The sequence below is a fragment of the Lagenorhynchus albirostris genome, chromosome 8, assembly GCF_949774975.1.
Source record: "Lagenorhynchus albirostris chromosome 8, mLagAlb1.1, whole genome shotgun sequence".
Taxonomy (NCBI): domain Eukaryota; kingdom Metazoa; phylum Chordata; class Mammalia; order Artiodactyla; family Delphinidae; genus Lagenorhynchus; species Lagenorhynchus albirostris.
Window position 1 is genome coordinate 90967640 of NC_083102.1, and position 12632 is coordinate 90980271.

The following is a 12632-nucleotide window of genomic DNA, read 5'->3' on the forward strand; positions in this document are numbered from 1 at the left end:
TATAGTTCATTTACAATATCATGTTAGTTTCAGGTATACAGCACAGCCATTCAGTTTTTTATATATATATATTCTCCTTCAGGTTCTCTTCCCTTATAGGTTATTACAAAATACTGAGTATATTTCCGTGTGTAGTTATATGCTTTAAATAAAATTTATGTAAGAAGTTATTTTAATCTGTAGATCAGCCTAAGTTCAAAGATTATAGTCATCAAAATAAAAATTGCTATGCATGGAAAGGAATATCATTAGCTTATCTGAAATGGAAGAAGAACCACTGAATTACTCTGGTTTGTTATTTGTATTCTACAGGACTGAATTAAACCTTAGAACTACTTCCTCTTAGATAAAGAATAATGAGCAAATGAGATAACTTCTTTGGGAGTCTGGGAACATATGGTCCTGAAATACAGTAACTTAATTGAGACTTTCACTAGTATTTGGCGTAACTGCAATTTTGTAGCATGACAACCATCTTAAGGTCGTAAGTTACAAACCTAAACTATTATATTCCCAAATACACTGTTATTTCTCCATTTATGACATGGTGAAAATACTATGGAATATGGAGAAACTGTTGTTACAAACAGCAAGATATATATTAAAATAAAATTTTAATTTTGACCAATAAGTCCTGAAATCTATGTCAGAAAGAAACTCTACAGCTAGCACTTTCTGCCCTGAGGGGGTGGGATAAAGCGGACAAAGGCAGGAAGGGGAAGTGCCTTACATAACTCTGCAATGACTGATCTGACCAAGTGGGAAACAGTCTGCAATGACTCCAAAGATGAAAGGAACCCATTTTCATCTCCTAACTACTAAGATTATGACATTACTTCTGGTAAGACAGAAAGAAAATGGGATAGCTGAAAATGGGATAACATTTAAAAATATATCTAAGCTGTTACATAAAATTATAGGAGAAAATAAAATTGATAACCACATTTTAGTTATTATAATATTGACACATGTAAATTAAAATTATATAGTTCATATGTAGTTTATATAGCAGATCTGTGAGCTTTTGAACATCTAAAAATCCTTGGCAAAATATGTTTTCTTCTCAACATATATGTGAATACCAAGTACATACCAGTGAGTGGAGAGGAGAGTTAAGGTTATTGACTCCATCAAAGGAGAATGCAGTGGGATAGCATATAAAAAATTAAGCATATGTTAAAAACATATATTTTGGAAGTATCAGCTCAAAAGCTCTGTTGACTTTTATCATTTAGTATAAGTTATGAGTTCAGATTTCCAAAAATAGTGGAAAAACTTGACAAGGAAAAAATTTATGATAAATACATGAGTCTATGTCAGAGAAAGTATACATCATTCAACATCATAGAAATAATGTTCAACTTAATAGATCATTTAGCCATAGATTTTAAAACAGTGTAATTATAGATAGCATCCTAACTCTGTCACTTAACAGCTGCAACCCTAGTCCAGTTACTTAGCTTTTCTTAAGACTCCAATTTCTCATCTGCAAAATGGAAATCACTCTATCTGCCTCATAAGCAGTGAGGATTGAATGAGGAGATGCACACAAAGGACTACATAGGTGTCTGGCACCTAGCTAACCTAATGAGTGTTTACTATTATTATTTTATTACATCATCTCCTTCCAACTACGTCCACCAAAACTGTCAAACAGACGGCATTCTGCATTTTCAGTGACTGTGTTTCACTTTTAATTTTTATTACATTTGGAAAGCCAAGCATACATACTACTTCATTTTCCTATCATATTAAAATTATCATAACTGGCCATGAATCACATTACAGAAGATACAAATAAATCTTTCCTAAAATATGCTCTCAAGCCAGAAGGCTTGTTAATTTAAGAAAAACAAACAAGAAGTACAACTATCTTGTACTGCACGCACATCTTTTGCCACGTGGAGACACGAGGAACGTCTCCTTGGTTGATCCCTCTGTAAGTTCAGGTGACATTTAATAAGCGCTGACTCTTTTTAATTATGTAAAGTTTTAGAAGATAAACCACATTAGTCAACTTACCTGATGAAGATCATTTCCCAACACATACTCTGCAAAGTAGCCGGGAGCAGCAGATGAGGCTCTAATGGCCTGCCACATTTTATACTGACAGCCTCCCAAATAGTGAGAGTTGACTCCAGGAAAATGTCCATAGTTTCTGAACACAAAGGCTTTTGGTGTTATCCCTCTGTTCACTATGGTACTTACTGCAGCTACCTAGTAAATTAAAAAGTGAACAATACGCACTGTAAGCAGCATATTTGGGAACTGTAAAAATTAAATATTATTTAGTAGTATGAACAATCTACAACTCCACCCATCAAGATAAATGTATAACATAACTATAATATTAATCAAAGGGAAGCAGATCCTTTTAAATAGGTATTTCTTTACAGGAAAATAGATACACGGGCTGAGACAATTTTGAGAAATGCATTATAAGAGAACAATAATAAAAGATATTTTTTGACTACATGATTTGAATAGTTATTGAAAAAGACATTGAAGAAAGCATAAATTTGCAGACCTTTATATAATAATTGACACTGCAGTAGTAGCAATGAATAAAAACTACTTAAAGATGAATAAATATACTATTTTCATACCATTTATAAATTAGGCATTGTTTCTGTGCTCTTTGAAAGCATTATGACTTTAGTAACTGAAACTCTGACGCTAAACAAACTCTCAAGGCTTTCTGATTGTAGTTAATAAGCGGTAGCTGGACAATTTTTTTTTTTTTTTTTTGCGGTTCGCGGGCCTCTCACTGTTGTGGCCTCTCCCGCTGCGGAGCACAGGCTCCGGATGCATAGGCTCAGCGACCATGGCTCACGGGCCCAGCCGCTCCGTGGCATGTGGAATCTTCCCAGACCGGGGCACGAACCCGTGTCCCCTGCATCGGCAGGCGGACTTTCAACCACTGCGCCACCAGGGAAGCCAGCTGGACAATTTTTTATTGAAAAAAACAATGTTTATCACCCAGGGTCTCAGATTTTCTCAGTGTCAGCTGAACTTATGTAAAATGTGATGTATCCTAATGATCTGCAATATAAACTTAAGAGGCTGAAAGGTAATGGTGAGGGCTAAATTGTTAGGTCTCCATGCCAAGCCCTGTCAGGGGCCTGTGTGCTTTGCTATTTTATAGACCAAGAGTCACATTCCAAGTTCGTGTGAGTGACCCAAGTGTGTCTCTAGGCCACTGTGGACAAGAGCTGGCCCTACACTAAAATCCAGAGGGTCTTTCCATTAATTGGTATTCAGGCAGGCTCGATTAAGAAACGTGTCAATGGCTGCCTCATTTATCACGAGTGAATTATTTTTTGAGATTTCTGCAGTTCCCCCACACCCACTCTATTCTTTTTTTTTTAAGTTGGCAATTCTCACAATTTAAGAACAAATAAACAAGAAGCCCTGAAGATACAAGAGAATAAACAAGAGGTGTAGTGTGCATCTTAGGGTCCTCTCCAATGAGCTAGTGCATTTCATTATCATGGCCTCACGTGGTCTGATGGAGCTACCCCTCCAGCCTCACTGCACACGCTGCCCTAGGATCCTTAGGCTCCAGCCTTCAAGCACTCTTTCAGGGCCTGCATTTCTCCATGGCTCCTTCTGTACACACGGTTCCCTTTGCCAGGAACACTCATCAGCCTTCACACTGAGACCGCAAAGCCCATTTCCTTAGGGCAGTCTCCCTCACGTCTCTGTAAATATATGCTTTCAGAGAACTGTTTTTGTGCTCCATAACACTTACTTTGGGAAAACTGTATCTCATTTGTGTGATCGTTTGATTAATGCTTACTTTGCCCTACTGGACCGTAAACTCCATGTCTGCGTTCACTCACTAACGTATCCAAAGTCCCTAGCATTATGCTGGCACATGGGGTAACATAATTGATATCTAAAGAATGCATAAAAATATGTGTAAGCAAGAGTGAAAGAGCAATAGGGGGAGCTGTATTTGATTTTTTCTGGTTACAGCTTGTCATTCAAGAATAAACACAACCTGCATGGGATTTCTGCGTACATAAACCCTTATTCCTTAATCAAATAATGAATTTTATTAAAGAACACAAAACTCAAGCAATACTCAGATCACTGGGTTTCAAACAAAGTAAATAAAAGGAGAAGCCAAACTGAGACTGATTCTAGTGACATTAACATTTAAAAAACTGGGATTCCATTTGTATATTAATTTAATATTTATCTAAGAGGCACATAAAGTTTCTTTAAAAAAATCTGGGCGGAAATGCCACAATTTCCCTTAAATACCTAGATTTGATTAACCCTATAATAAAATAATTCTTTATCTTTAGTCCCAGTCTTCCATGTTCTTAAACTTTCGTTATACTTTTACTTGATATAGAAAAGGTCCAATGATCACATTCTGTACCTTCATAGAATGAGCCAATATATAAGGAATCGATATAATCTACTAAAAGAGCTTCCTTCATAATAAATCCGTTCACCTGACCTTCAATTCCAATTACGTGTTATATTTAGGAGACTCTAAACTTACCTTAGGGCACATGGGGTTTCTTGCTGTTTCAATCATTAGTGAAGATCCCATTCTATCCCTTTATTAAAGGAGAAGAATTAAAGTATATCAATTTTATTTCCCAACATCAGTGAACATACACTATGCAATTACTGTTGGCTCATGGCTCGTCAAAACCATGCAGGACATAAAAGTAGTATAAGAATCTCCTCTAGGAAGCTTATAATCCAACTAATGCACATAAAACAATACATAGTTATCCATTAACCTCTGATTCAAACTGCAAGTATGTACAATTCTGAGGGGGGCAATCAATACAGGCTGCAGTATCTGGAAAAGATGCACAGAGGTGTAGCTTAAGAAGGACACCAACGATGGCAAGAAAACACATTAAAAACCAGGACATATTCAGAGTAAAGGCACAGAGGCAGAACAACTTGATGTTTTCAGGGTCCTCCTGACAGGACAAAGGAGCTGTGTTGAGATAAGCCTGCAGAAGTATGGCAGACTAGTTGCAGAACAGTCTAAAAACCAGATCAGGACACTCAGACTTCAAACCTGCTTTAGCAATATAGAGCCTATGCCACCCCCCAAAAATGCTTTTTAAATCATCTGGGTTGACATTTGAATTACTGCAACATAATAGAAATTGTCCGTGGGTAGCAATTTTCACAACTCCATTATAAGGTAATTTTATTTCAGTGCAGACTTGTTCCAGACTTAAAAATTATGTATTTTTCCCCTGTACTGAATACAAAGACTATGTTTTTTGACCAACCTGCCTCAGTAAGGAAAAACATTTTTCTAATGACATTTTTTCAAGTGACACTCATGTTTCACAAATAGAATATTACTGAATTTCACATATTTACAAATTAGGTAGTAATCTACCCATTATTATCTTTTATAAATACAATGTAAAATGCTTTCTAAAACAGACAAGATCTTTGTCTTTCCCAACCTGATCTGTGTGTTTCCTCGGAATGAAGATCAACGCAATTTTATTCTCCTAAGGGTCTTTTCACTTTATCTTTTCATAGAAATCTTGCTGTAAAATTGGGACAGAGATACTAGAAGCATGCTGCTTTCACACTTAAAGCAAAGTTCACATTTATTTTTTGTTTAAACCTTGATTTTATAAAAAGCTAAAATGCTTTAGTGAATTGTTATGAATATAAATGGGAAGAGAAAATCACAAACATTAATTGGTCACTTTAGAGAGATGTCAAAATAAAAAAAAAAATTCTCAATATTCCCAGATTCTACTGATGCTATAATTAAAAATAGCATCCCTACTCCCTCTTGTGAGAGCACTGGAATCACAAGTAACTGCTGAACAAGCATCATCAGGAAGATGCTGGAACTCACCAAAAAAGATACCCCACATCCAAAGACAAAGGAGAAGCTACAATGAGACGGTAGGAGGGGCACAATCACAGTAAAATCAAATCCCATAACCGCTGGGTGGGTGACTCACAGACTGGAGAACACTTATACCACAGAAGTCCACCTACTGGAGTGAAGGTTCTGAGCCCCACATCAGGTTTCCCAACCAGGGGGTCCGGCAATGGGAGGAGGAATTCCTAGACAATCAGACTTTGAAGGCTAGCAGGATTTGACTGCAGGACTTCGACAGGACTGGGGGAAACAGAGACTCCACTCTTGGAAGGCACACACAAAGTAGTGTGCTCATCAGGAACCAGGGGAAGGAGCAGTGACCCCAGGGGAGACTGAACCAGACCTACCTGCTAGTGTTGGAGGGTCTCCTGCAGAGGCAGGGGCTGGCTGTGGCTCACCGTGGGGACAAGAACACTGGCAGCAGAAGTTCTGGGAAGTACTCCTTGGAGTGAGCCCTCCCAGAGTCCGCCATTAGCCCCACCAAAGAGCCCTGATAGGCTCCAGTGTTGGGTCGCCCCAGGCCAAACAACCAATAGGGAGGGAACCCAGCCCCACCCATCATGAGACAAGTGGATTACAGTTTTACTGAGCTCTGCCCACCAGAGCAACAGCCAGCTCCACCCACCATCAGTCTCTCCCATCACAAAACATGCACAAGCCTCTTAGAAAGCCTCATCCACCAGAAGGCAGACAGCGGAAGCAAGAACTACAGTCCTGCAGCCTGTGAAACAAAAACCACATTCACAGAAAGATAGACAAGATGAAAAGCCAGAGGGCTATGTACCACATGAAGGAACAAGATAAAACCCCAGAAAAGCAACTAAATGAAGTGGAGATAGGCAACCTTCCAGAAAAAGAATTCAGAATAATGATAGTGAAGATGATCCAGGACCTCGGAAAAAGAATGGAGGCAAAGACTGAGAAGATGCAAGAAATGTTTAACAAAGACCTAGAAGAATTAAAGAACAAACAAACAGAGATGAACAATACAATAACTGAAATGAAAAATACACTAGAAGGAATCAATAGCAGAATAACTAAGGCAGAAGAATGGAGAAGTGACCTGAAACACAGAATCGTGGAATTTACTGCTGCAGAACAAAATAAAGAAAAAGAATGAAAAGAAATGAAGACAGCCTAAGAGACCTCTGGGACAACATTAAACGCAACAACATTCGCATTAAAAGGGTGCCAGAAGGAGAAGAGAGAGAGAAAGGACCAGAGAAAATATTTGAAGAGATTATAGTTGACAACTTCCCTAACATGGGAAAGGAAAGAGCCACCAAAGTCAAGGAAGCAGAGAGAGTCCCATACAGGATAAGCCCAAGGAGAAACATGCTGAAACACACAGAGTAATCAAACTGGCAAAAACTAAGGACAAAGAAAAATTACTAAAAGCAGCAAGGGAAAAACGACAAAGAACACACAAGAGAACTCCCATAAGGTTAACAGCTGATTTCTCAGCAGAAACTCTACAAGCCAGAAGGGAGTGGCATGATATATTTAAAGTGATGAAAGAGAAGAACCTACAACCAAGATTACTCTAGCCGGCAAGGGTCTCATTCAGATTCAGTGCAGAAATCAAAAGCTTTACAGACAAGCAAAGGTTAAGAAAATTCAGCACCAAAAACCAGCTCTACAACAAATGCTAAAGGAACTTCTCTAAGTGGGAAACACAAGAGAAGAAAAGGACCTACAAAAACAAACTCAAAACAATTAAGAAAACAGTAATAGGAACATACATATCAATAATTACCTTAAACGTGAATGGATTAAATGCTCCAACCAAAAGACACAGGCTTGCTGAATGGATACAAAAACAAGACCCATCTACATGCTGTCTACAAGGGACCCACTTCAGACCTAGGGACACATACAGACTGAAAGTGAGGGGATAGAAAAAGACATTCCATGCAAATGCAAATGAAAAGAAATTGGAGTAGCAATACTCATATCAGATAAAATAGACTTTAAAATAAAGAATGTTACAAGAGACAAGGAAGGACACTACATAATGATCAAGGTATCAATCCAAGAAGAAGATATAACAATTATAAATATATATGCAGCCAACATAGGAGCACTTCAATACATAAGGCAACTGCTAACGGCTATAAAAGAGGAAATCGACAGCAACACGATAATAGTGGGGGACTTTAACACCTCAGTTACACCAATGGACAGATCATCCAAAATGAAAATAAATAAGGAAACAGAAACTTTAAATGACACAATAGACCAGATAGATTTAATGGATATTTACATGCCATTCCATCCAAAAACAGCAGATTACACTTTCTTCTCAAGTGCACATGGAACAATCTCCAGGACAGATCACATCTTGGGTCACAAATCAAGCCTCAGTAAATGTAAGAAAACTGAAATCATATCAAGTATCTTTTCTGACCACAACACTATGAGATTAGAAATAAATTACGGGGGAAAAAGAGTTAAAAACACAAACACATGGAGGCTAAACAATACGTTACTAAATAACCAAGAGATCACTGAAGAAATCAAAGAGGAAATCAAAAAATACCTAGAGACAAATTACAACGAACACACGACAATCCAAAACCTATGGAATGCAGCAAAAGCACTTCTAAGTGGGAAGTTCAGAGCAATACAAGCCTACCTCAAGAAACAAGAAAAATCTCAAATAAACAATCTAACCTTATACCTAAAGGAACTAGAGAAAGAAGAACAAACAAAACCCAAAGTTAGCAGAAGGAAAGAAATCATAAAGATCAGAGCAGAAGTAAATGAAATAGAAACAAAACAATAGCAAAGGTCAATAAAACTAAAAGCTGGTTCTTTGAGAAGATAAACAAAATTGATAAACCATTAGCCAGACTCATCAAGAAAAAGAGGGAGAGGACTCAAATCAATAAAATGAAAAATGAAAAAGGGGAAGTTACAACAGACACCGCAGAAATACAAAGCATCCTAAGAGACTTCTACAAACAACTCTATGCCAATAAAATGGACAACCTGGAAGAAATGGACAAATTCTTAGAAAGGTATAACCTTCCAATACTGAATCAGGAAAAAACAGAAAATATTAAGAGCAATGACAAGTAATGAAATTGAAACTGTGATTAAAAATATTCCAACAAACAAAAGTCCAGGACCAGATGGCTTCACAGGTGAATTCTATCAAACATTTAGAGAAGAACTAACCACCCATCCTTCTCAAACTATTCCAAAAAATTGCAGTGGAGGGAATACTGCCAAACTCATTCTGCAGTCACCATCACCCTGATACCAAAACCAGACAAAGATACTACAAAAAAATGGAAATTACAGACCAGTATCACTGATGAATATATATGCAAAAATCCTGAACAAAATACTAGCAAACAGAATCCAACAACACATTAAAAGGATCATACACCATGATCAAGTGGGATTTATCCCAGGGATGCAAGGATTCTTCAATATACGCAAATCAATCAATGTGATACACCATATTAACAAATTGAAGAATAAAAACCACATAATCATCTCAACAGATGCAGAAAAAGCTTCTGACAAAATTCAACACCCGTTTACAATAAAAACTCTCCAGAAAATGGGCATTAGGGAACCTACCTCAACATAATAAAGGCCATCAACAACAAACCCACAGCAAACATCATTCTCAATGGTGAAACTGAAAGCATTTCCTCTAAGATCACGAACAAGACAAGGATGTCCACTCTCGCCACTATTATTCAACATTGTTTTGGAAGTCCTAGCCACAGCAATCAGAGAAGAAAAAGAAACAAAAGGAATACAAATTGGAAAAGAAGTAACACTGTCACTGTTTGCAGATGACATGATACTATACATAGAGAATCCTAAAGATGCCACCAGAAAACTACTAGAGCTAATCAATGAATTTGGTAACGTTGCAGGATACAAAATTAATGCACAGAAATCTCCTGCATTCCTATACACTAATCACAAAAAGTTTGAAAGAGAAATTGAGGAAACACTCCCATTTACCATTGCAAAAAAAAGAATAAAATACCTAGGAATAAACCTACCTAGGGAGACAAAAGACCTGTATGCAGAAAACTATAAGACACTGATGAAACAAATTAAAGATGATACAAACAGATGCAGAGATATACCATGTGTTGGATTGGAAGAATCAATATTGTGAAAATGACTATACTACCCAAAGCAATCTACAGATTCAATGCAATCCCTATCAAACTACCAATGGCATTTTTTTACAGAACTAGAACAAAAAATCTTAAAATGTGTATGGAGACACAAAAGACCATGAATACACAAAGCGGTCTTGAGGGAAAAAAACGGAGCTGAAGGAATGAGACTCCCTGACTTCAGACTATACTACAAAGCTACAGTGATCAAGACAATATGGTACTGGCACAAAAACAGAAATGCAGATCAATGGAACAGGATAGAAAGTCCAGAGATAAACCCACACACCTATGGTCAACTAATCTATGACAAAGGAGGCAAGGATATACAATGGAGAAAAGACAGTCTCTTTAATAAGCGGTGCTAGGAAAACTGGACAGCTATATGTAAAAGAATGAAATTAGAACACTCCCTAACACCATACACAAAAATAAACTCAAAATGGATTAGAGACTTAAATGTAAGACTGGACACTATAAAACTCTTAGAGGAAAACATAGGCAGAACACTCTCTGACATAAATCACAGCAGGATCTTTTATGATCCACCTCCTAGAGTAATGGAAATAAAAAGAAAAATAAACAAACGGGACCTAATGAAACTTCAAAGCTTTTGCACAGCAAAGGAAACTGCAAACAAAATGAAAAGACAACCCTCAGAATGGGAGAAAATATTTGCGAACAAATCAACGGACAAAGGATTAATCTCCAAAATATATAAACAGCTCATGCAGCTCAATATTAAAGAAACAAACAACCCAATCCAAAAATGGGCAGAAGACCTAAATAGACATTTCACCAAAGAAGACATACAGATATCCAAGAAGCACATGAAAAGCTGCTCAACATCACTAATTATTAGAGAAATGCAAATCAAAACTACAATGAGATATCACCTCACACCAGTTAGAAATGGGCATCATCAGAAAATCTATAAAAAGAAAATGCTGGAGAGGGTCTGGAGAAAAGGGAACCCTCTTGCACTGTTTTGGGGAATGTAAACTGATACAGCCACTATGGAGAACAGTATGGAGGTTCCTTGAAAAACTAAAAATAGAATTACCATATGACCCAGGAATCCCATTAGTGGGCATAAACCCAGAGAAAACCATAATTCAAAAAGGCACATGCACCCGAATGTTCACTGCAGCACTATTTACAATAGCCAGGACACGGAAGCAACCTAAATGCCCATTGACAGACGAATGGATAAAGAAGATGTGGTACATATATATACAATGGAATATTACTCAGCCATAAAAAGGAATGAAGTCTGGTCATTTGTAGAGACATGGATAGACACAGAGACTGTCATACAGAATGAAGTAAGTCATAAAGAGTAAAACAAATATTGTATATTAACGCATATATGTGGAACCTAGAAAAATGGTACAGATGAACTGGTCTGCAGGGCTGAAACTGAGACACAGATGTAGAGAACAAATGTATGGACACCAAGGGGGGAAAGTGGCAGGGCGGGTGGTGGTGGTGGTGTGATCAATTGGGTGATTGGAATTGACATGTATACACTGATGTGTATAAAATGGATGACTAATAAGAACCTGCTGTATAGAAAAATAAATAAAATAAAATTCAAAGAAAAAAAGAATAAAGCTACTATAATCATCAAAAAAACCAGCATCCCTATAATCACACAAAATCATTACCACAGGAAAAAATATAAAAATGTTCTCAATAAACAATGAAAGAAAAAAAATGACAATAAAGGCCAGGGAGTGGGCATGGTAAAGCATAACAACAAGGCCCCCACTGAATTACACTTGCTGATTTCCATACCCTTGTATACAGTCCCTTTCCACACAGACCCTGGGTTTGAGCGGCTTTGGTCAATGGGACATCAGCAAATATGCCACTAAACTGAGGCTTGGTTAAGTCCTCATGCACTGAGGCTGGCCCTAACTGGAACTCTGAGACCACCATGATGGGATGAAGCCCAGGACAAGAGAGACCAGCTGTCCCAGCCATCTCAGCTGAGCAGCCTGCTGGCTGCCAGTAACCATGAGTGAGTTTATACAAGACCAGAAGAAATGTGCAGTCGAACCACAGAATCATGAGACTTAATCATGACCTAAAAAAAAAAAACTTAATTAGGCCTTAGGACTAGAAAATAATATAAAGATTTACCTGATTTCAAGGTAGAAAAGACTTTCTAAATATTAAAGCAAAGTTCAAAATTAAAGGAAAAGATCTGACAAATGAAGACTTCAAACTCCTCCACATTAAAAAAATATTTTTAACTAAAAAGCACGTTTTCAATATATCAACAAACGGTTAATACATTTCTAATATAGTGAGCAATGCCCTGGTAGGAAAATGAGCAAATATTATGCTCTTGAAATTCACACACAAAAAGGAAATAAATAAAAAAACAAAAAATGTTTAAACTCATCAATAACCAAAGTGATGCAAACTGTAAACACCAGTTTTAAAATCTCTCAAACTGAAAAAGTTCTAAAAATTAAAATGTTTGGTGTTCATAAGTATTTCATGAAATGGAAACACAAACTGATGTTGGTGGGTCAGCTGGGACAACTGTGTGGAAGAACAATTCAGGTATATACATCTAT

General features: G+C 37.2%; 1 protein-coding gene across 7 annotated transcripts in view; it reads right to left on the minus strand.

Annotated features, from left to right (window-relative positions):
• PNPLA8 (patatin like phospholipase domain containing 8) overlaps positions 1-12632 on the minus strand; it is a 135028-nt gene that overhangs the window by 13950 nt on the left and 108446 nt on the right. For all 7 annotated transcript variants that reach the window (XM_060157305.1, XM_060157301.1, XM_060157300.1 and 4 more), the window contains 2 exons: positions 4517-4574; positions 2023-2217 (listed from right to left, as the gene is read on the minus strand). In XM_060157305.1, the coding sequence (XP_060013288.1) occupies positions 2023-2217; positions 4517-4574 (253 nt within the window). The remainder of the gene's footprint in view (positions 1-2022; positions 2218-4516; positions 4575-12632) is intronic.